Genomic DNA, 25,817 nt, shown 5'->3' on the forward strand with positions numbered 1-25,817 from the left:
CTGGTGTACTTCGTTCACCATTACATGTACTCCGAACGTTAATGCCGTCTGTGATCGTAATGGGTGTATATTTTTCTCATATCGACCCCGCGGCCGTGGCGCATAGAACCAGCATGAAACGGTAGTTCGACGGCTACTCCGATATGATTTCGCGACCATGATGAATGCAATGCCAGACCTTGTGTCCTCGATTTATGCGTTCGTTGAATCGTTTACAACAATCCCGACGATGATGTGTTCTACGAATCGAACATGGAAGACATTGCCGCGTAAAGTCGTCACTATGGATGGTGGACGTTGCGCCTACACGATACGCATGTTCAAAATACCTCTTACGGCACGGACTGTGTACGGCATACAAGTGACGACCGTGAAATCGACTCTATTATTTTAAACGATCGAAATCGTGAAAACCCTGTTGTCGATTTGACGTTTCGGGAAACACAACGCGCCACATCAGATTATAAACAAACAGGTGTAGAATTATCGTTGTCATCAGAAGCGGGCAGCGTATCACAACACTATCGTAAACGGTACCAACCGTTGCATTGATTACATCTGAACATTTGTTGTACGTCAATTGAGCACGGTAAACTCCTATTATAAGTACGCGAACGAACACGTATTGTTGAACAATCACGGGTATCATGTGTCTGCGATTTTAAAACCGGCCGGGGTAACAACATGTACATTGTTTATCTCATATTGAAATATTTTAAATTTTTGGAAGTCGACGTAAATCTCTACATTATAATGCTATTATTTGTTACATCGTTGTGATTACCGATGAATGAGCGATTACCGTGCGCCTGTGATAAATAACATTTCAAGTACGATGTTTTAGATTTTTATTTATATAAAAAATAAAAACACATTAGATTAGTATACATTGTAAATTATTTATTTTTTTTGATTAATTGAATTATACATAATAAAACGTATTCTTAATATAGATACATAAAATAAACAATAGTCCAGTACACGGGTATCGTGTTCAACCGTACAATTACCGACCATGAAAAAGTGACCGAGACTCCATCATGTAGCAACTCCGAAACCGGGACAATGACGATTGGCTGGTTCTGGAACGTGGCTCGAGAGCGCCGAGGAAATTGTACAATTTATTACAACGTTTCATTTGAATACATGCGCCATTGAACGCGGAATCCATCATTGTTTAATGGCACACGTGAACGTGACGAGACTCGCAATTTTAAAACGATGTTTATATTTTTTTCTACATAAAATATATATTATGTACTATATATAACGAATATTTTATTCATTTAAAAATGCCCAAACACTTGCTGTAATGGGTGTCTGTTAAAATATCCGGCACGTCGTTCGGTAATTTCGAAATGTCATTCAAAACGTCAACACCGGCACCAGCAGTATCCGGTTTTCCGAAATATTCACATAAATCCGTAACGTGTTTCGATTGTCCATCGGAATCCAATCGACCGTCGTCCGTGTACGGTGTTTGGATTATTTTACAACCAAACAGCGTGGCGTACATGTAATAAGCCATAAATTGTGCTTCTACGTACTGAGCTATACGTCCGCGTAACGCGTCGCCGGACTCATCGCGAGCCAGCATACGACGTTGATTCCGACTCGGATACGGGTCCAAAAAAACGGCTACTTTGAATTCCGCGTGATATCGTACGACCAATTCGTTGAACGTGTTGCCAAAAAACGTCAACAGTTCGCGGACCATACAGTGTTTGTATTTGGGATCACACAATTGCATTATCACGGTCCATAATGGATTGTCGATCGGTCCTCGATCGCCGATCATCCGTCCGGCGCAATGTCGGTACGAATAGTCTAGAGCGCCGTGCAATGCTGCGACGTATGCCGGCGATCTACTCTTACCGCCAAAAGTACCCAATTTACCGCGACAGCGTATAATCCATCTCGCGGCGCTCAATTCCCGTAAAATGGACGTTTTACCGGTACAGGCCACTCCGGTGATGTACTTAGGACAATCGGGCCCAGTCGAACGAGTCACGAAATTTCCAAACGGTATACCGTAATCATGGTTTACGTTAATCATGGCCGTTAAAGACGCATCGTCCCACGATTCCTTTTGCACGATCGTCATTATTTTCTGAAAAAATAACTCCAACCGTTTCGGCACGTATTTACGTATATCGAAATCACGAATTTGCGGCGATGGTGACGGTAACATCGTCTCAGTTTCGTCCATGTCGTATTTTACGTGATTCTTTAACAATCGGAACGTGTGCAAGCATACGGGTCGTCCCCGATACGAATGCAATAATCCGTCGGCGTCGGATTTCAAAACGTCGTGCACAAAACGTGATATTTTGATTTTGGAAAATTTGACAAACCGCAAAATTTTGGGACGCGACCACGACAGTAACATCGAATAAACGGCGTATATAATGGCGTCGTTGTCCGTCCTAGTAAACGTGACGCCGTCCGTGAATTCCGGACTTCGGATGTAATGTTGCGCGTACCGAAACTGCAACAATTCCTCAAAAGCACCAACCTCGTCGGATCCGTCGCGTTCGGCCATATTGTAACCGCTTTCGGTAACGCTTTTGCCCAGTTCGAAATCACAAAACACTTGGCGAATCAATTTCGGAACAAGTCCGCCGGTATATCGATCGTTAAAGCTAGTAAACTTGTACGCATCGCGGGCACCGACGGTCGTTTTCGTCACCGACCCCGGTGGACACAATCGATCGAAATTCTCAAAATGCTCGCTAGGCGAAACGCTAAACCGTCGTCGTTTTATCGTCGTTTCTAAGTCATCCGGCTGTTCGTACAGTGAACACAAATCGTTAAGGTATTGCGCGTAACTCGATACGGATTTGGGATCATCGCGATTTTCCATGATGCCGGTTGTCGTTATTCCGTTTCGCAAAATAGTGTACAGTACGCCGTTTTTTGTACGAGACGTACGATCTAAAACGCGCATACTGATTCGATTAACCGGTTGTGCCCATTTATATATAATCACGCCCAAAGGTCATCGTTATGCCTGAACGACAAACGGTCCTCGAACCTATACACCGGTTGTACGGATTGAACGATCGTTTGCAATACCCACCGTTAACGTACAAAACGTGTACGGATCGGACTCTCGTAGAGCCCACATCCGAGAATTTAACGATCGGAGCCACGTGGACCGATTGGATCCACGAGTCTTGGTATGACGTCCGAGTGGCCGCGTTCGAACGCTGTTTGTGGCCGTACGAAATGCCCGAATCGTCGTTATGGAAGAGCGCGAACGGCGTACTATTGCAGTACGCGCCCAACTTAAAAGCGTTGACCGATTTACGAGATCCCGCGGTGGTCTACTACAAAAATCGAGACGGCGTCGTGCGTATACGTATCGAGTTTATAGAAAGTCGGTCTATAGAATTCACCGAATTGCTTCCTTGATATTTTTTTCTATTCATATAGATAGTGAACGTTTGGTCCGCAACCATGGCGATCGCAAAATTATTAATTCTAATCGCGTTGTCGATGTACGGCGTTCTGTCGTTCAACGACACGATACTAATATCGAACTATTACAAGCACAACGTAATCATGGAACACGATAACGTCACAGTGTACAGTTCCAACGCTTCTGGGATCCTATGGTCGATCGAACCCAAAACCGATTATTACGTGTTTCTCAACGATTACGGTCGGATATATTTCGTGTTGCGATCGTCGTTCAACAACAGCGTCGATAATTACACGACGTGCGGATATTCCGTGATAATAGAGAATTACGTTAAAGACCTGATTCACATAACCTTGTGGAATGATACATTGAGATATTGTACGCCTACAAAGTACTTTGGTTAACGTCGTGTATACACACACACACTCACGTGCAAATTTTATTAGTAAAGGGTTAGCGGGGTAAAAAAAATAAACAAAATTTAATAAAAAGAAGATATTATATTTTTTTATTTTACACAACACAGACACATAAATACAATACATGTATGTTTAAATTTTTTTATTTAAAATATACAATCTATACCCATTAGACACAATAAGTATATAGGCAGAGGGTAAAAAACATAAACATATTAAACATTAATATCTAAAAACTAGAAAACTTTAAATTTTAAAATTTAAATCCACATCGGTTATACGATCAGAAACTTTGATCACGTTGCAGAACCGTTCTTTTGCCGAATCCGGTACGTTTTTGTCGAAAAACGACATGAAATCTTGTAAATGTTTCGGATCGTTTATGATTTTTTCAAATAACTTAGACATATTGTTCCCCTTTTGTACATTTTGCTGACGGTATTCCGAAACACGATCGACGGGTCCGACCATGTACGATCCCAATTTGGATCCGTCTTTCAGTTCCACGGGTATGTATCTCTTGAATATGCGCACGTCTTCGCCGTACGGTAATTCGTATATTTTTACGGGCGTTCCGTTGGTGTCACATATGCGTACAAATTCGTAATCCGTTTCTTTGGACATGTACCGCATCGGTTGCGACAGCAACACGATCGAAGCCGGACCGGTGTTTGCGATTTTCAATTTGTATTCCAAATCATCGTCGTCGGTGCGTTTAAAAGCGATAAACACGTTCTGTTTGTTCATACCGATGGCCGCCACGATTTGTCCCGGTTTTACGAATACGTAACGATTCGTCGCTCTATCGGAATGATATATATCGGGTACTTGAACGTTCGAATTCGCGTAATTTTCCGTTTCCACTTTGGCCACGTCCCAATTTTTAAAAAATCTTTTAAATAATTTTTGACGGTCCGCGTACGAAATACCGGACACGAAACTTTGTTCTATCGAACCCGTCTTGGCGTACATCACGTCTACGATTTTCAATTTGTTACCGCACACGATAGTCTGCAAAATGTACAAATCTCCAGTCCGACACGTATCGTACAACAACGTGGCCGTAATATCTTTTTCCACTTGCACTGTAGGAATGGAAAATTGAGTACCGTCCCAAACAAGCAAAACGTTTTTCGTGAAACATATGACATAATGCTTGGTACCGTTGAACATGAGTTTCACGTACCCGTCGTACGAATCGTTTGTTTTGTTCGGTACGATCTGATCGTTTACGGTCGTCAGAGTCAGCGGTCGATAAATCCAATCCGGTAACGCGATTCTGGCGTTGGTTATATGACGCAAGGCGTCGGCATCGTTACTGTTGCATCGCGACAAATTGTTTTGAAAAGTAGACGGCGATTTAACGTATTCCAATAAAATATTACCGTTGTGCAACACGTTTTTTGTTTTGTTTTTGGTTCTCATCGAAACGTCGTCGACACCGCCGTTCTGTCTGTTCGTGAATTTGAAATCGTCGAGCGATATGAATTTATGATACGTAGCCAAAAAATAGCGTAAATGCTCTCGTGAAAACGACACGGTTATGTTTTCGCGTTCCAGAGCCACAAACAGACAATTGAACACGTCCAGATACATGGAATCTGAATCTGTTTTTTGTTTTTTCGTAAGTCCGTTAAAACACTTGGGCAGAGTGCGGACCGATCGTTTTCGTTTAAGACTCTTGGTTTTATCACAATCGGCGGTGTCCGAATTGTTGTCGGAATCGGCGGTACAACCGTCATTGTCGTCGTCATTATCATCATCATCATCACCCACTGCATAATCGCCGTCGTCACCACCATTGTCGTCCACTGCATGATGTTGATCGTTACCACTAGTAGTAGTAGTAGTGGTGGTTGTCATCGCAACCGCCACCGCAGCCATCGTTGACGGTGTTTTTTTGATCGAAAGTTGTTCTTTAGATCTGTTGACGTTCAATCGATACGTTCGTACGAATTTTATTAGATTTTCCGGAATTATTTCCAAGACTTGTCGTTTGCATTCGGCAGCCGTCTCTTCCAACAATTTTACAAAAGTATACAAATTTATACTAGAATTCAGAGTACCGCGTTTTTTCAACATCGGCGTAGTCGCAACGATCGATCTATCGTCTGCATCGTCGCCATCGTCGTTGGTGGTGGTCACAGCGACGAGCGATTTGAAATGATTCATCAGATGTTTCGGTTTTACGGGCACGCTGTTGTCTAATGCGTCGAAACTCATATCGTCCATTGTGTCGGTAAATCCAAAAGAAACACACGCACACAACCGGTTTATACGAGAACTGCGGTCAGACTGAGCGTATCGACGTACACGTGTACTATAATAAACCACTCGTACCGCGAGTATTATTTATTATCAAAAAATACGGTTACTGATAAATCAATACGATCGGGTATGAGCGTAGAAACGCTCGCGTGTACGCGATGTACGTGCGCGTGTGACTATTGATTTGGGTTATCGTCGAGACGAAAAGAGGGTGCCGTTGTAAATAACCGATCGTCAACCGTGTCTTTTTCGAACGAAAACCGTAGAAACACGGGATGTCTCAATGATTTTTTATACGTAATCTTATCCGCCGACACGGTGATCACGGTTCGTCGTCTGAACAACCCGTCGACGGGATCGACCAATAATTTTATACGATTGCGTACGGCGTCCGACAGTCCGCTAGCGACACGACACACCGGCACAAAAACGTCCGACCGACGGTTTTTGTAATAACCGCACTCCAATATACCGTACGTACCGTTTTTGTCTCGTAGCGCACGGTGCGCGTACAAATCGTATTCGGATCGTTGTTCGCGTAAATGTACCGGTTTCAATTTTATCCAGTCCCTGCGTTTGCCCGGCGTGTACGGCGTTCTCAAATCTTTGACAATCGAACCTTCGCCGCCAGCGCGTACCGTGTCTTCGTATATTTTCCGCAACCCGTCCAGCGTTCGGACGGCGCGCGATTTTACAATCCGGACTGTGTCCGATTCTCGTAACGCCGATCGCAACAACGACTGTCGGATTTCCAAACTCTCGTGCACTACGTACGCGTCGTCATAAGCTTGTATATCGAAAACCATGTACACTTGTTTGAGTGAACTGCGAATACCGGTATCGCATATAGATACAACGCGGCTGTCGATTCCGTCCTCGTCGTCGCCGCCACTGTGATCCGTCGAACATCCCGAATCCACGTATACCCGTTCGCCGTCCAATATAACCGATTTTGATTTATCGACCAACGTGACGTCGAACAATCGTTTGTCGGACAATGGTTTCAGCGTACGCGAAAAAAACGCCGTACCGCCGATCCCGTCCATTACGCACAATAACCGTTCGCCGTCGTATTTGGGTTCCACGATGAAATTTTCGTAACCTCGATCGTACAATGTCTTGTCGATTTTCGTAAAATCCATTAACGGATACGCCAACATCGGTTCTTTCGGTACGGTCAGTATCCGAACTCGTTGCGCGCCCAATGGTCCGTCGTTGTTATTATACGTCAATTTGCTTAATTTTGGTAAGTTCGGAATCGTGGTAGTGTCGTCGTCGTCGTCCACTGAATTTATCGGTATATTCAATAGTTTGCGTTTAATCATTTCAATGGGTGGACGTGACAACAGCTTCGGTGCCGGTGTACCGGAATTCGAAACAAAAAAACGTCGAATGTCGATAGACGACCACTACTGCGATGGTGTTCCGCCTCAACAGCAACAGACGACGAGCAAAAAAAGAAAACGTCTAGAATCCAAGACCGGGTCTGGCGTTGAATGTGTTTTAAAAAATGCGACACTCGGTGTGTCTAGTGACTATACGACAATCGCGCGTCGTAAAAAAAATTACGGTTACGATTATCGAGTGTTGGAGTACTTTGACGTACGGCCAAACTATCAGAGTTCCACTATACAACAACAATACCGCGAACCTGTTTTGATATCTGCGACCAACGATCTATGCGCCGGACTTTTATTGGACGATCGCGGCGGCGGTGATGGTGACGAAGGCAACGACGACGACGACAACGGTGGAGTATCGACAACCATCGATATCGACGAACAACACAAAACAACGAACAAAACAAGAACGACGACTACAACGGGTGTCGACGAGTCCGCGGAAATCGATAGATATCAAAAATTTAAATTTACAAAAACGAATAGAAACCACATTACTATGTATTTAAATATAAACGATGTCCCGACTTTGTGCCGTAAATGCTATTCCTTACAATGTATATGTTAATGTAACCGTTATAATAAATTTTTTTATTCGATCGATTTTGTTTTTTGTATAACACGCGCACGTACGTGCGCGTGTTACCGTCGATGTTTTTCAGTTTTCGTCGAACCGGTGACGGTTTCGCTTTTTGCGCCCATCACGAATTTCGTGAACACTAGGTATATGGCAACGATCAACGATACTATTATCGATACGACAGCCGCGTATTTTAGGTATTTAAAGAGATACGTCGATACGGACGTTATGCCGTCCCATAAATTTTGACCGGTACTCACGGCCATGTCGGTCAAGAGATCTATCAACGACGGATCGGACACGCATTTGAACGTTACGTTGTCGGTCAATTGTTTGGGATCCACGAATCGCGTGGATTTCGGATCGGCGGTCGTGTCGCAAACGCGACAAAACGGTATTTTACCGTTTTCTATGTCGGGATGCGTTAACGTGCACACGCCGTTATGGGTTATGTCGGGTAATCGATGTGCGTTCCGGACCACAAACGAGTCCACGACATCGTATTTGTTTTTAATGATTTGACCGGCGTTCGGCAGCAATTCGGTCACGGGCACGTCCAATTCGAACGCCAGGTTTTGTTTGAATTCGTCGACGTCCGATAAATTGATAATGTATATAAAGTACATGGTGCTGTTGTAAAATTGAATGTCGTCCGTTATGCACAACTTGACGTCGACCGTGTTTGCCGATCGAACGTCGCCGCACGTGTACCAGGAAACCCGGCAAGACGTCGATTTACCGTTTACCGTCCTGACCAGCCAACACCCCATGCGACCGACCAGCGCGTCTTTGAACCACGTATCGTTTACGACGACCGTGCCGATGACCAAAGCCGCACTACCGAGACCTACGTATTTTTTCCAATTTCTCTGAAAGTGATTCAGTTCCCGTAACGACGAATCCGACAGTTTGTCGATGTTGTTGAACGTCACGTTTAAATGAGGCCGTTCCAGTTTCGTGATGGCCGACACCTCGGCGATGTCGCGCAGAATTTTTTCCGGAAAATCTTTTGCGAAATCCGAAAACAATTTTTTATCGGCAACCGTTGCGCTCGGCGCGTTGTCTACCATCCGCAACAGACCGACCAGATCTCCGGATCGTAATATATGTTCGAATTCGTTTACGTGCAAACCGTTTACTTTTAAAAAATCGTTGGAACCGGATTTGGTCACTTGTAATTTACGCAAAGCGCCGTCGATCACGTCTACGCCCAAATCCGAAGAATTCAATACGTTTTTTAAAGCGTCTGCCGATTTGTCTGTGACGCCCGTAAATTTACGAACGTCGTCTAAGAGATTTTTGAAATTGTTTACGGCCGTACGAGCGACGGCGGTCGTACCGCCGGTACTGCGCTTCTCGCGCAAAGCACCGTCAGTTTTCGACGATCTAAACGGTTCCAACAACCGGTTCATCAATAACGACGATTCATCGGTTTTTTTCGCGTCGTCAATCGGCACCGACAATTCGGATACTGGATACATGATCGGTTAAATAAAGACGCCGGTCGTTTTTATGGAACACAACAGTGAGTTTATTATAAATCAAAATGAGCAACAGCACAACAATGAAAAAAGAAGAAAACATGATATGCATATATATACATAACTACATATAAGTAAATAATATATTAAATATGTGTAAAAAAAATCAATCAGTCGTCAGCCTTTGGTGTTTTGCATTTGTGTCGTCGTTGTCATTGCCGTTGCCGCCCTCCTCAGCGGTCAGATGCTTCGGGTTGTACTTCAAGTAGAATTGATATAAATTTTCGACAATATCCGCGTCGTCGTCGTTGTCGCGCGGTGCGGTTTCGGTGCACTTTTTAAAATCAGATTCTTTGAGCCGGTAAATGGTTTCGGAAAACCCTCTGCCCGTCACGATGCCGGGATTCTTGTCGGACGGCCAAAACTGTAAATTGTTTAACACCACGTACATGTAATCCTTGTCGGTCAGATCTTCGGAACCGTTCGCAAACGGTTTCAACAACGACGCCGCGTTTTGATTCCTGGTGGCGCTACAATTGAGTTTGTACACGTCGCGAGACAGCGCTTCTTTTACGTATTCTTGTACGTTTTCCATATTTTCCAAATCGAAATATTGATCTTTTCCGCGCACGCGCATGTACGTTGTGCACAATATAGGCGTTGTAAATTTAGCGATGACGCCCGAAACCGTCCGAGGATTGATTCCGTACATCTTAATTGGACCGGTGTTCAATCGTATGGCAAAAATAGCAAAATCGCTGGGCAACATAAATTTAGAAACTTCGCCGAGATTAAACAATATCGTATTTTTCTTATAAAAATCGGTCTTAAACAACGGATGATCGCAGCGTTGTGCGTTTTTATTGTTAAAATTTATGGGAACGTCCGAAGCGGCGGAAACAGATTCCGTGTTTGAACCGTCGTCGAATTTCCGTTTTCTGTGCAACAGCGCAAATTTACATTTTCGTATATCGTATTTTTTCACGATCATTTTGTTTTCTAAAAATAACGATTTGAATATCTTTGGAAAATTTTCGTACGAACCGTACAGGATTACAATGATTCCGAATATGACGTACGCCGTCATACTGGGATAAGCGTCCAGAAGATCGGAATACCGATCGCGGTACATGCTAATCAAAACGGTGGCCGCGATCGCATTGTCGTTGAATTGATTTATCGCCGAATACAACGAATCTAGCAATTCATCGTCGTCTATGACCGTCATCTTTTTAAATTTCTCGAAGTCCAATTTCAGAGTGTCCGTGAACAATTGTTCACAGGGTTTCGTATTGAACGTGGTGAGACTCGTTTTCGATTCGCCGAAGCGGCTGCCGCTGCTGCCGCCGACGTTGTCTTCTAATCCCTTTATAGAGCTGTTGTACATAGACGTCCATTTCGCCGTCTCCGCCAAATGTTCGAACATCGACGGAGCGTTCGAAACGGGTTGCATATACGCAGACGCCGCGTTGTTCACGCCGACGTGATTAGTAGTAGTAGCAGTGTTGTACGCAATTGGAGACTGCGGTGGCGGTAAAAAATGTTGTTTGTGCCGATGATGGTGCTGTTGCTGATCGTCCATCGTGTGCGCGTACGCGTTAAAAAAACAGATCACGACTTGTTGTTCGAAGCACCGTACCGGTTGCACTGTTGATCCGTGCGCTCGTTCTACGGTTTATATATATATAGTGCCTATCGGTACCTCCTTCCAATCACGATGACGAACGGCGACGGCGGTACGGCGACTCTGTCCGTAAAACAAGTCGAACGCAACGTGTCTGCGTTCGACGGTCTAACCGCGTGCGTTGCCGAATTCCGCGATGCGGTCGACACGTTCGAGACTCTGATAAAGACCACGGTGCCCGTATCGGACGATTCGAAACGTTACTTGAATGATTTACAATCGCTGATGGACGCGCTACGGGCGCTGTACAACGTCCCGAAATATCGGTTGACGTTCATCGATCCGGGACGCATGACCCGGAACGTTTGGGGCGGTATATTTTGGAAATTTTTACACCTCGCGTCGATACTGTTGCAACACGCGTATTGTACGAATCGCATAACTGGTTTTTTACATTTTCCCGCATTGCTGTACAACATCGACATAATCTTGTCGTGTCCCGTGTGCGTGGAACACTACAAAACCATCAAAACCACGGCCGCCTTACTGAGAATAATCGAAACCGCTTCGTTCGGTTTGTTGGTGGTCAGCGTTTATAAGTTCCATTCGCTGATCAACCGAAACCGCGGCATTCCCGAAAGCGCCGGTTTCGGCGAAATCGATTTCGCTCTGTTGTACCGGTGCTACCCGAGAAGTCTTACCGACAACACGATCAGTCTGACGTTCGTAAAACAACCGGTCGTGTTCCACGCACCCGATCACGTACGATTGTCGGCAATAATCAGCGTGTGCTACAACATCAATCTGTACCACGTGTCCAATTTACTGATGGAAACGTATAACCTCAAACCCGGAACGACCATTGTTCGTGAACCGGTATTCATTTTCGACAGTCGTAACGATTCGTTTGTATTACCGGATCGGACGACGGTACAACGGACCGTGGACTATTGTCTAAAGAACAAGAGACCGCCGCCGGAATGCGATTCGGAAGCGTTCAAAACCGAAAAAATGTATAAAAATATGATGCACCGGTATTGGCCGACGCTCGTGGGTTCGTACGACTATCGGATCACATTGGACGACGGGAAAACAGTGACGGTGCGCAACGGTGTATTGATAACGGACGATATCGCGGTGACGGACTCGGATCTACAGAACCCGATCGTCCGGAACCTGTCATTTACGAAATAATTTTTCAATCGTTTGCGAGACGCATACGCCCGTAGCTCTCACGGTTTTCGTATTGGGTATGGTTATTATTCTGTGCGAAGCGTCGAAACACTCGGCTTCCCGGTAATCGGGAAATTTTTTCAAATAATCAATACCGGACGGCAAACCGCCATTTTTATTATACGATTCGGTAATCGCGCGTCGTCCGGTTGTATACCGGGATCCAGACTCATGCACCGCAATTCGGTGACGCCGAATTGCGAGTCTCCCGACAAGTACGCGATAACGCCTTTGCGCGGATCGCACACCGATTTATCGCTAACGCGTTCGCCGCGTACCAACACGTTGGCGCAAGCGCCGTTCCGTACAAAATATTCGTTCGGTTCGCGGCACACCGAACGACACTGTTCGTCGTTTATAGCGTACACCAATTCGGTTTCGCAATCACGTTTGGACATGATTATCGGGGACGAGGCGTTCAGTAAATCGAAAACCGCGTCTCGTCCGGTTTCGAATTGCGATATATTGTTAATGAAATACAACAAAACCAAACACATTGCAATTAAAATTACGATAAACAATTGTATGATATATTTCATTTTATACAAATATACAAATCGTGTGTGTATATCATACCAACAGATATAATGATAATTAAAACTACAACTAAATAAGAGTGTGCGTTACATTTTCACAACGTTCAAAAGAAACGGACGCAAACGTTCAAAATGCGTATCTATATAACTTTTGATCGTATCATCGTAATTATACATTTTTTTTATTATTATAAAATTCACAAAATCGTCGTAGACAGAGGTCTCGTGATCCGTACCGCAACCACCATACTCTTGATTAGACGACGAAACGCATTGCGCGTTCTCCAAACAATCCAACACACCTACGTCGACGCGTGCACGCGACCTATACGATTTCCATACGGATCCGCCAAACGTTACGTCTACAACGCGTCCGTCGTATTCGGCGTACTGCCATGTAAAATATGCAAATATGCATTCGCACACACGCTCGAAAAACCCGTATTGGACGTCGTCTTCGCATTCGACGTCGATTTCACAGTGGTCGCTCTCGGAACCGTCTGCGCACGTTTTCATACGAAAAGCCACGCGTACCGTGTAAAATTCTCCGTCACGACCGATTCGTATAAAATACGCGTAAACATTGCAAATCTTTTTCGCAAATCTGCGAATGTCCAAAGTCTCGATGAACTCGAAACAACCGTTCATTTCGTTTTCGTGCGCTACGGAACAACGAACGGTTTTCAAACGAGACGAGTGCACCTTTTCGTGAAAAAGTCGTACTTTCGATGTCATCGAAACGCGCCCGGTATCGTGAGCGCGATCCAAACGAAACACGATTTCAAAATCGGATAGACCGTCGAACGCGGCGTGCCCCGTCGGGTCGACGTCGAAAACCAAACGGTCGGTGTCCGAATCGTACCCAATAAAGTTTTCGATAAACACGTAATACTGACGTTGAAACCGATAGATGAACTCGAAATCGGACGGTAACCGCAATCCGCGCAATTTGATTTTCGACGAATACTCGCGTTCGTTGGCGTGCGGAAACACGATTTTGGAACGTGGCGCTAGTTTCTCGTACAGTTTCGACGTTATACGTACGTCGTACGACAAAGACAGTTTCGTTTTAACGGCGCCTCGATCTTCGACCGTAAAAGTAGCAACATCATCGCAGTTACGTCGATTCTGTCGATCGAACACGAGATCTCGTTCGCACAAGACCCGGTGACTCGTACCGACGTCCACCGCGACCGGATTTTTCGTCAACAACGCACGCACGCCTTCGTCTCCCGTACACAATCTGTAATCAAACGTCCCAAAAAAATGGATTTAGTGTTATTGATTTTAATAGCGTTTTGCTCGTTGATAATGGTGTTATTGCATTGGTTACAAAACCCGGCGTCCCAAACAGACGATCCGGTCCAGGTTTATAAAAAATTACTAAAAAATAACCCTAGGACCGTGGCGTTTACGTTTGGTTGGATAAAATCGAAAAACGCTTATAAAAACGTATACGGCGCAGACGGATTGGACGACTTAACGGTCACGATAAAATACGAAAAACAACCGGTGTCGTTTGACGGCAAACCGTTGACAGTGTCGAATACTCACGGTGTCGTGACGTATACGTCTGACGGGTTTTCGGTGACCGGCATAAATTCCGACATGGCGTTTCGTTGTCCGTCCGGGTACGGAGGTCCGGAATGTAAACTAAAGCCGTTGTGCGATGCCGCGGACGTAAATTCCGTTAAACTACTGTCGCGCGATCATTTCAGAACGTTAAATTTATACAATTACACGGGTTCCGGTATAAACGCGAGTTCGGACGAACGCCCGTACCACCAACGTTTACGTATCCGGTGTCTGGACGTTTACGGAAACTTCACTATAGAACCGTGTGCGGACAACAAATTAGTGGACGAGCACACGGTCGGTTGCGTCACTTACGACCTGTGCAACGATCGGTTGAACGGATACAAACACAATTTGACCGTTACTGAAAACGCGGAACCGCTGACCGACGATCAGTATTACGTGTGCGAAGACAATAAAAGCGTACTGAAAAAATGCGCCAAAGGCACCGTGTTCAGTCGCGAAAACATGGGATGCATATCGGACAATCCGTGTTATGGCCGTAAAAACGATCGTATACGGATCGACGACAAATCGTATCTGCAATGCGCCGCAGACGTGGGACACATAAAATCGTGCGAACACGGCGTAAACGTAAAAAACGACGTGCCTTATTGTTCGGGCGCAAAATGCGAACCCCGCGTTTACGAATACGACGACGGGTTTTTGAGTTTCGTCACGGGTAAAATCGAATGTTCCGAAGACGGTTCGGAAGTTGTCCACCAGTGGCGGTTTTGGCAATAATTTTCTGAGGAGGCGACAAATAATTTCACATAAGAGACCTGTGGGGGGGGGCTTCGCCCCCCACATCCCTGACCCTATTTAAAAAGGAATAAAATCAAAAATGAATAATCTGTGATCTGTATACTAAAAAAGTAAAAACTCAATAGTAATACATTTAATTGATAAAATTGTATAAGTACATAGTTTTGTGTAAAAATAACTAGTACTTTCTAGTAGGTATAAAATATAAATAAAATATAAAATAACAATAAATAGGTAGGTATATCTAAATTTCAAAATTTGCACTTTTTTCTTTAAAAACAATTTAAAAGTAAAAATGCATTAAACAAATAAAATAATAAGCTCATAATATTTAATTTAAAAAAAAAATGATTCAATAAATCTCAACATACAATAAAATATTTTTAGTTATTAAAAACCAATTGACAGCATTTAGTAAGTATAACAAATAAAACAAGTGACTTTCTTATTTTATGTTATAAATTAAATCCTATAGATAAAATATTTGACAATCAATTTCATTACTGACTAGATAAATTTTTCTAATAAAAATACAAAATTATGTACACTTAACTGCTTAAAAATAAAAATATTAAGTTTTGTATATAAGATCAATAACTCTTTCTTTCTGACTAGCATACATATTTATGACATCATCAAAAAAAGGTTCAGTTTCTTTAAGTTGTTGTATTCATAATTTTTCAATTGATATTGTTGACAAAGAGCTTAAACGTTGTTGACAAGTACTATTTCTCAGATAAGTTTTGATTCTTTTTAGGCAAGAAAAACTTCTTTCAACTGAAACGCTTGTTGAAGGAATAGTTAATATTAATGCAAATAATTTATACACCTCTGGCATAACTTCTTTTAACCCATCACTCTCAAAGATTTTAATTAGGTCATAAACATGTTGAAGATTGTGATACCTAATATCACTGTACAAAACTTCTAATTCAGTTTTTAGTTTATTATTGTCTTGAAAGATATTAGTAAATGTATTTTTAAGACAATTCAAGCCACTATCAGGAAATCTAGTAGAATATTCTTTAAATTTTGTAACATCACTTAACTGTAAAAATTTTAATTTATCAGTATCACTAAATCTTGTATTCAATTGCATTATAATATTATCTATTATTTCATAAAATAACATTTTACAACTTAATTCATTTTTAGAATTTTGTCTTGTTGTTGTGGTATGTTTTGTTAATTCAACTGCGGTATTAAAATAGTTTAAGAAATTATCATCGTTCCTTTTTTTTTCTATGAGATCACATGTTGTTTTTATTTTTCTAAGACAATATTCTATGTCAAAGGATTTAGTTTGTAATGTATTGAATAAATGGTTAGTGATTAAAAAAATATCATTAAAAATGTGTGCTATAAAAGCAAACTCAAAAGACTTCAAATTTTTTGAATGCCCAATAGCACCACAAATTGATTCTGCAGATGATTTTGGGTCAATGCTAATAGTGTCAAAAACAGTTATAAAGTTAGGCCACTCATTGACTAACAAATTCAAAATTTTTGAACGCAAAGACCATCTTGTTTGAACAAATTGTGGAATGCGTTTTCCTACTATATAATCAACAACGTTAGTGCGTGAGGTGGAATTATGGAAAAAAGCTGAGATTCCAGTTAGATTTGCAAAAAATATACGACATTTTGAACTCATATTACAGCCATTTTGCAGTACCAAGTTTAACCTATGCGCTAAACAGTGAGTAAATATTGCATTGGGTGCAACATCTTTTACTCTCGCTTGTAATCCTGTCAAATGCCCTGCCATTACACTTGCCCCATCGTAACATTGGCCAACTAACTTTTTCTCTATGTCAAACTCATTTAAAACAGAACTTATCAGGTTAAATAATCCTCCGGCTGTATGATCATCACTTACATTATGAAAACCTAGAAATCGCTCAACTAATTCTGAATTTTTATTAACGAACCTTAAAATGATAGAACATTGTGTTTTTTGAGTTATATCAGTGGTGTCATCTATTTGAACAGAATAAAACATGCATTGTTTGATTTCTTGTTTGATATGACTAAACAAGTATTCAGAAATGCATGTAATTAAATCATTTTGAATTGTTTTTGATAAACCAGAAAACTTATTTTGAATACTTTTATAGTGGTTTTTTATTTCTAATGAACACCTACTAAAAACTATTTCAAAGAGCTCTTTATAATTTCCTTTATTTAAAGAATTGCTACTTTCATCATGGCCACGGAATGCTAATTCTTGTTTAGCCAAAAATATAATTATTTCAATAATGTGCTCCATAAATAATCTATTCAGTCTCACATTTTCGTTATAATGCTTTTTAAATAACTTTCCATGTTCACTGAGAGCATCAACAATAGTTACAGAATTTTTTTCTAAGTTTTTTAAGTTAAAATGATTTCGAATATGCTCCTTTGACAACTCATGTCTTTGTAAACTTCTAGGCAAATTTTTAATATCACAATACCCTTCAGTAGACCAAACAGACTTTGTGTGCCCTAATACCAAGCAAGGCCAACAAAATAATTTTTGTAGGTAATAACTGCCACATAGCCAAGAGTGTTGTTTATACCAAGCTACACTAAATGATCTAGAAAACACTTTGCCACCTTTTTTGTCAGAAGTTAAACATGATAAAGATGGAGTTGGTTTACCTTGCTCAAGTATATCTGTTTTATCACGAGTATTACATTGACTGAATGGAGTTCCAAGTAAACATACAATTGGGTCATATATTGGATTCATATTTTTATACAATAAGAACTAAAACCACGAATCACAAAAAAACTAGAAACACTCAAAACACTAGAAACAATAGGAAGTAGGGACTAGAATTACTATACTTATACTTATAATTGATAATGTCTTATAAATAATTGCATAGGGACTTATCAGTAATCACTAATGATTAATACAACATACAATATTACAAAATTAATTATTATAGTAACCAATAACTTCAATTTTCATAATTATTTACTTTTATGCATAGAGATATACGATTTATTTTGATAATTGAAAATGAGCAGTTTTGTGATTGTGTCACTGTGATAAGCCGCGAGGTTGATCCTTATCACTGAAGGAGGCGAAAATGTTTATTGCCGCCCAACTAGCAAAGCGCATGCGCAGTTCAAACGATTGTTTATGTGTGTGAGTGTGTAATTTCGTGTACACTTTGATAGCAAGGTAGGCAACAGAATCGGTTGCCGCCTCAAGCCTCTACAGCGGGCAGCTGTTGTAGTACAGTACGAAAATAACGTAATATTTTTAATATTTTTAATGCTTTTCCTATCATTGGAAATATTATACATAATTGGCCATTATAGGGGCGCATGGCATCCGTTTTAAAATTATTTTTTACAACAATACAATAATATTTGTACATTGAATAAAAAAAGTAAATAATATAAAATAAAAAAAAAAATTATAAAATAAATATTTTTAATCGGATATAAAAATTTTTTTTCTTTTTTCTTTTTAACTTTTCAAGGGAGGCGGTGCCTCCCTTGCCTCCCCGGGAAAACCGCCACTGTTGTCCACCAGACGTTGTGCGACGAACGTACGACGGACAAACAGTTGCAGTACGCTTGGGGTTCGAATCCGGTATACGTAGACATACTGAATTGGCCGAGTTCGGTGTTTGACGAACAACAGAAAAAATGCGTGGAACCGATTATGGAAAAAATAATAAAACCCGACGCGCCGCACTTGAAAGTACGGTGGACCGGAGCCATGGCCGATTACCACGATTTCGACGTTCGTACGAAAAAATACGTGTGCGAACCCGACAACGATCTCTTGTTGATGGACTACGTAAACGGATCGTTGGTGCCGACCGGTGGTGTAGTAGTGGACGTAACCGGAAAATTCCTGAATTACACCATACCCTGTCAGACCGTCAATGCACCGGTGCCGTATTTCGAATCGCCCGAGTTCCGACGGTTCGCCACCATGTCGAACAACGATAACAAATCAGTAGAATCTTATGGAAAAGCCACAGAGTTTCCCCTAATTTACGCAATACCCGTATCCGAGTCCGTAAACACTAAAGACGTGGACGCCTTGTTTTCGGCACCCGAACCGACGCCGGCACCCGAATCGATACCTGAACCGATGCCGATGCCTGAACGGAAACCAACGCCGATTTATTGGCCACGGTACAAAGACGGTTTTTATTATACGTTTGACTACGATCCGTCGGACAATCGGATAATGTACACGAAATCGGAAAAAAGTGTATTTGGATTTTGTGTATACGATCCCAATGACGGATCCGAATTTCTGTTTTATAACAATTACCGTGATTTCCGTCCATTTGTCGATCGTAAATTATTATACGTATTCACTTTAAACGGACAGATAAAAGTGCCCAGTGATCGTAACCCTTAGTGTCAAAAAATACAATCGTTTTTTATATATAATTTTTTTAATATCATATTATTATGTAGTACAGTTGAAAAAAATCAATCATCTATAACTATCGCGTTGTCTCGTGTTCTGTCGGACGTTAAATAGTCTAACATGGTAAACATATCATCGTCACCATTATCGCCGTCGTTGTTGTCGTCGTCGTCGTTGTTCTCGATAACTTTCACTTGTGTCATGCTCAGTTCAGTTTCGTCAAACGTCGTATAACTCACAATGTTTGATCGGCACAACGGACACTGGCGCGACGATGACTGCAACAGTGTTCGATTGCAATCTACGCACATCGCGTGTTTACATTTATCGTAAACAACGTTTGGTTTGTATTGTTCTAAACACACGGGACACGCTTCATCGGTAAAAGCCCAGGCGCACTCGTTCATGTGTTTTTCGATATACCGAGTACGCAAGTTTTTACGGTGTTGTCGGTTTTGGTCCAAAACGCGACGTTCTATTTCACAATTCAATTCCGATATATCCGATTTGACCTTTTCCAAACGCGTTCGACAATTTTCTATGGCGCGAGTGTGCTTGGATATATTGTGTTCGTATCGTTCGCTTAAATAAGCCATGTGGTCCCGTTGGTTTTTCAACGATTCGAGCGATGTTTCGTTTTCCAAACTCGACGCCACTCGTTTTTTAGATGACGGTGCTGGTTTATTGCAATCGATTTCTTCGTGATCGGATAGTGACGGAGGTGTACACGCAGAATACGACGTAGACGGTGTCGGACGATCGGGAACATCGTTCCGTAAACGTAAAAGACGTGTTTCGATAGTATCACCGCCGTCGTCAATCCTCGATCTTTTTGTTGGGCGCACTATGGTTTGACGAAGCAACGGTGTCTCGAACGACATTGTTTTTTTCTCAGAAAATCGATGTGTCCGTGCGCTCGGTTCGAGAAATACTGATTGTCACAACGACGACGCTACGTCTTTATATACATATATGTACACACGCGCGCAAACGTCTGTTCAACGTTTCAATTCGTATAAAGCGTGGCTTACGGGTAAAATATCGGTTATGCCCCGAACGGGCACCACTAAATTATCGTATTCCGGTGTCCAATTGTACGGCGAATCGTCCACCAAAACCGCGTATATTATACGACAATCCGTACTAAGATAATTGTAAATGTTTAATAAATTCTTACAATTTTGAACGTTTTTATCGTCGACGTCGTTTAAAACGAGATCGAAGTTGAATTTCAACCGAGCAACGTAATTGTTTACGTGTAACGAACTGCCGTGCGACCACAACACTACAAAATCATAGTTTTCTCGAGCCACGTTCAAAACGGTTTCGTGGTTTTCGAATAATTTACAATCGACGGGATTGTCGTCTATGAGGGTTTGGTCTAAATCGAACACGACTACCCGTAATTTACGTAAACCGTACGTCGGTACGTTCGCGTATTTTTTTGCCCAATTCGACGCGACCGCCACGGCGGTCGGCAACTGTTCGACCGTCGACCACTTGTACATGGCCGTACAACACACGTTTGGATCGAACTCCTCGGTATCCAGCCACAGTAAAAATCGTGGCAATTTGTCTTGTATAGTGTACATGCGCACGCCGGATTTCGGTAGACGGTACGTAGTGGACGCATAATCGTCTACAATAGTGTCGTTTTCAATATGGGCATCAGTGCCGCCGTGATAGTTTTCCAGAAACAGCGATTTTTTCAAAATAACGTTCTTTCCGTACACCAGTAGAGCGTTGACGTCGCGGGTCGGTATACGATCGCACACATACACCGATGAAAACAATCGATTCAACGCCTCGCGCACTGCGGGACTGGAAACGTATGCACGAAAATAAGGGTGTACGACCAACGTGGCGGCAGCGGCACTCATGACGCGAACGCGCAAATGTACATGTAAACTAAACGCCGTTTACTATGTATATGCGTTACAAAACGTTTTGTTATTACTTTTTTTGTTCGTTACGTATGTTTACTTTACATGTCTATTATTTACCTGATCAAGCATACGATTATACGTAAATAAAAAACCAGTGTCGTCATTTTGGAGATTAAAGCGCAGGCGTATAATCGTGTGGTGGGAGTGAAAAAAATCCGTATAAATACAGGTGCGGCCTCGCGCGCGCGACAGACTCTGTCCAGTAGTATAGTGGTCGAGGACGGTGTCGTCCGTCTCCCAGGGAACAGGGTGACGGCGTCTACCGAGGTAATATATATACGTATAAGGATAGGGCGCGGGACGGGACGGAGAATAATAGTAATAGTGATTTTCTGAAAAAAGTTTTTTTTCCGCGCGCCGTACGTACGCCGCGCACGGTCGACGTTCTCGTCGTCGTCGTGTACGCGCGCGCGCGACGTCATCGATGGTACATAATAATAATAGTAATAGTAATTTTTAGAAAAAGTTTTTTCTCCACGCGACGCTCCCGTCGTTCCCACATAGAAAAAATGCAGTGGCGTATGCGCCGGAATGGTTATCAGTGGGCACCATGTACCGTCGGCGCATGCCCGAGCCGCGGTAGCGGTCTGGTACTCGCTCTCGCGGACGAACCGGTCCTAGCTAAGCGCATTGGCGTATGCGCTGCATTTTCTATGTGGGCGTGGAAAAACTTTTCTAAATGCCCAATATTAACCAATGTACCATCGTGGCGACGCGCGCCGCATACATTGGCTGGCGCGTCGACGCACGCGGCGCACCGCTGGCCTCCTCGGCGCTTTCAGAAAATCACTATTACTATTATTCTCCGTCCCGTCCCGCGCCCTATCCTTATACGTATATATATTACCTCGGTAGACGCCGTCACCCTGTTCCCTGGGAGACGGACGACACCGTCCTCGACCACTATACTACTGGACAGAGTCTGTCGCGCGCGCGAGGCCGCACTCGTATTTATACGCGTTCGCGCGTAATCTTCGATATCGCCCCTCCAATTCCTTATCATTGGTTTATGTGTGTGTATCGTAATGTATAATATTATAATAACACAAAAACGCACAAACGAGTTATCGAACAACTCGTATCAAATTTCGTTTATACATACACGCATACCACACATCCAATACAAACATACACACATACGGTGTACATCAAATAATGTTTTTTTATCCAATTTACGCGTTTATTACATATATACAATGAACAATGGACATATGCGCACATCCAATACATACGTACGGTGTACGTTGAATAATGTTTTTTTATTACCGTATAAGGATTTGTATATAAATATTTAAAATATAACAGATAAAATTTATAATATTATGGGTTTTTTTGTTTATAAATATATTCATAAACGTAATTATTTGACGACGCTTTTTATAATGAACAATGGACGTTCCGTATAAGGACATAATACGTGTTGTTTTGAAACTTGGTGTCTTTAAAAACGGGAAAACGCCGTAAAATCAATCATAGTGTGCTCGCGTGTGTCGACCGACGGACCCGTCATTATGCATAAAACGACGATATTTATGTTTTTGTGTTGTGCGAATGTTGCGTTTAGTTTGACCGTCGAACGAGTTGTCGGTATAATGAATCCATTAGAAAATTTAATTTGTACATGTCGTATGATCGTTGCAACCGATCGAAATCACGGTACGTTCGACACCGATGACTACAATAATTATACCGATTACGGAGATCGTTATTGGTTTGGTGATTCAGATTCTAATGAGACGACAACGACAACAACTTTACCGTCGATGCCACACGTTTCAATCGATCCAGAGCCTACCGTTGTTGACGGAGGATCCGGTACCGGATTCGTTTTGAATCATTTACCCGGCGGTAATTATTACATAAACGGTGTGTCTGATTTTGAGGTCAACGCCGAAAACATTACGAATTTGAATAAACTGTTTCGTAACGTCAACGCTGAATACTCCGAGCTTTTTAATATATCAACCGATGACGCTGGATTGCATCACAACATCAGCATGTCGATATGTAAACCGGAATCATATTACAAATTATCCCCGAACACTACATGCGGACAGTACATATCGAATTATTCGATACGGGTTTTATGGTCGAACGTATGTCCGGATTTGTATCGTAATCTGGTTATTATACTTTTTTAATATGTACAAATTTTTTAGATTAAATGTGTCTAATTTGTAAGAACGTTATTCGTATATTTTTTAAATTTGTTTTTTTAATTTATGGTTTTGTACAAAAAAATTGTACATGACAACCGTGATTCGTGTTTGCATTATTTATATTTGTATGTTTTTTTTAATCATAATATATATGTATATATTTGTTATTTTTGTACATGCGTTATTTTTTTTCTATAACTGAAATTGGCATCAATGCGAATGCACGTCGGCGGACGGGCGTAGCCGCGCGCGGTTGTGCGCACGTCTCATCGTTACTATATATATAAACGTTGTAGTCCGATAACCCGACAATGTTTTCTTTGTGACGGTATCGCAAACATTGATAACGTTTGCGTGAGATAGTATAACAAGTTGCACGCGCACGAACAAACGTACATAATCATGAACGCGTCGAAATCCGGTCGCAATTCTCGAGACCGCGGTAACGCCGATAAATACAAAGTCAATCAAAAGACTTCGGCGTCGACCGCCGGAAATTCGTCCGCTGGTGGTAGTGGGTCCAGTAGTAATAGAAACGACCGCGAACCGTTCGGTTCGTTTTGTCGAAACGTATTGCACACACGACAGATGTACGAAAATCTACGAAATTCCAATATGTATACGTACAGACGCGACGACGATCGCGATTCCGGAATAGAAATGTAACGATCAACAACTTTACTGTTTGTATCTTAGTGTAGTTTTAGATTTATAAAATTTGTTAACGGTGTTGGATTTTTTATACATGCGGTTTTTGTACTTTTGGTATTTGGGTGTATTTTTTTTGTTTGAAATAAAAAAATTTATTTAGTACGTTAAATACTTGTATTATTTTTTATTCATCATAATCACATTTATGTATAGAGAAAAAATTACAGTGTTGTACATTACATGCATACATAAATTATGATATTTTTTTCATTACAATTGTTATACGCAAAAAAAAACTATTAACGTCGTTACAATGCGCGCGCGCAATGTCGAGGTTACGATAAACGCGTAATGTTTACGCGCCCGTTTATTTATTATACAAAATCATCGACGGCGTTGTTATTGTAATACATGTTCGACGTCGTCGAATAACGATAAACGTGCGCGGTACATTAAATGATTTTTTTACATTTTTTAATTTTGGGGACGCCTAGGGATAAATTATAACTCGACACGTCTACCACGGTTTTACTGTGTTTACAGCGTCGGTGTTCGCGACAAAAAACCGGAGCGTTTATGCATTTTCGACATTGGGCGCAAGTTTTGCACATCCTGTGTTCTTTGTGTCCTTCGATTGTGTTCTTGTTGATGTTGCCCATAATGATGTACACCGATTCCCAGGGAACGCGTTTCAAACAGTACGTCGTTTTCGGACAGATCGTCGTCCGATCGTTGTTTTCGCCGGCGTGCACGTCGGACAACGTTAGAACCGACACCCGTACGCATTTTGTACTGCAACTGCAAGCGCTGCTAGATTTCAATTGAACGTACAGTTTACGAGGCCATACGTGTTGTACGTTTATTTTCGACGTCACGTGCGCCCCGTAAAACGAACGTTCGGTGGACGCGTCGTCGTCGTCGTCGTCGTCACGTTTCAACGATTTAAAATTTAACGTCGGTACAAATCCATAATATATACATCGGTTGCCTTCTATCGAACATTCTTTGTAATGATACGCTAAAATCTGACCGGTGCAGACGCGATCGCGTAAACGGTCGCGCGTTATGGCCAAAGACCGCGAAAAATTCGGTAAATGAGCAACGTGTATCCAACACTTTTGTTTGTTTTGTCGAATGTTGCGCGGTATGCACCGATGACTATGTTCGTCGTTGTTTGACGTTTCGGCACGCGGTTTTCGATCATCCGTCATCAAATAGCCGGTAATGTCGAAATCGCTTAAAATTGTATAATCTTCCAGATCCGTGACAAAACACCCGATTTTGTTGAACGTGAATTCGTTATCATCGATTTTTAAACGATCGGTCGCATAATAATGGCTTTCAAACATGTGTTTTTCCGTGACTT

General features: G+C 42.0%; 3 protein-coding genes across 3 annotated transcripts; all 3 read right to left on the reverse strand.

Moving 5' to 3' along the window:
* Window positions 1-6,287: 6,287 nt before the first annotated feature.
* LOC112598288 (probable DNA ligase) lies at window positions 6,288-7,436 on the reverse strand. Its single transcript, XM_025344687.1, has one exon. It carries the CDS (start codon window positions 7,434-7,436, stop codon window positions 6,288-6,290), a length of 1,149 nt encoding a protein of 382 aa, XP_025200472.1.
* A 5,495-nt stretch (window positions 7,437-12,931) lies between these two features.
* On the reverse strand, window positions 12,932-14,761 carry LOC112598285. The gene is made up of 2 exons (XM_025344685.1): window positions 14,520-14,761; window positions 12,932-14,208 (listed from the first exon to the last, which is right to left on the reverse strand). The coding sequence occupies exons 1-2, from the start codon at window positions 14,573-14,575 to the stop codon at window positions 13,053-13,055; spliced, it is 1,212 nt and encodes a 403-aa protein (XP_025200470.1). The 5' UTR covers window positions 14,576-14,761; the 3' UTR covers window positions 12,932-13,052.
* A 5,912-nt stretch (window positions 14,762-20,673) lies between these two features.
* LOC112598286 lies at window positions 20,674-21,583 on the reverse strand. The gene has a single exon (XM_025344686.1). It carries the CDS (start codon window positions 21,573-21,575, stop codon window positions 20,694-20,696), a length of 882 nt encoding a protein of 293 aa, XP_025200471.1. The 5' UTR covers window positions 21,576-21,583; the 3' UTR covers window positions 20,674-20,693.
* Window positions 21,584-25,817: the final 4,234 nt, after the last annotated feature.

The sequence above is a fragment of the Melanaphis sacchari genome, unplaced genomic scaffold (assembly GCF_002803265.2).
Source record: "Melanaphis sacchari strain LSU unplaced genomic scaffold, SCAv2.0 Contig476_pilon_pilon, whole genome shotgun sequence".
Lineage (NCBI taxonomy): Eukaryota > Metazoa > Arthropoda > Insecta > Hemiptera > Aphididae > Melanaphis > Melanaphis sacchari.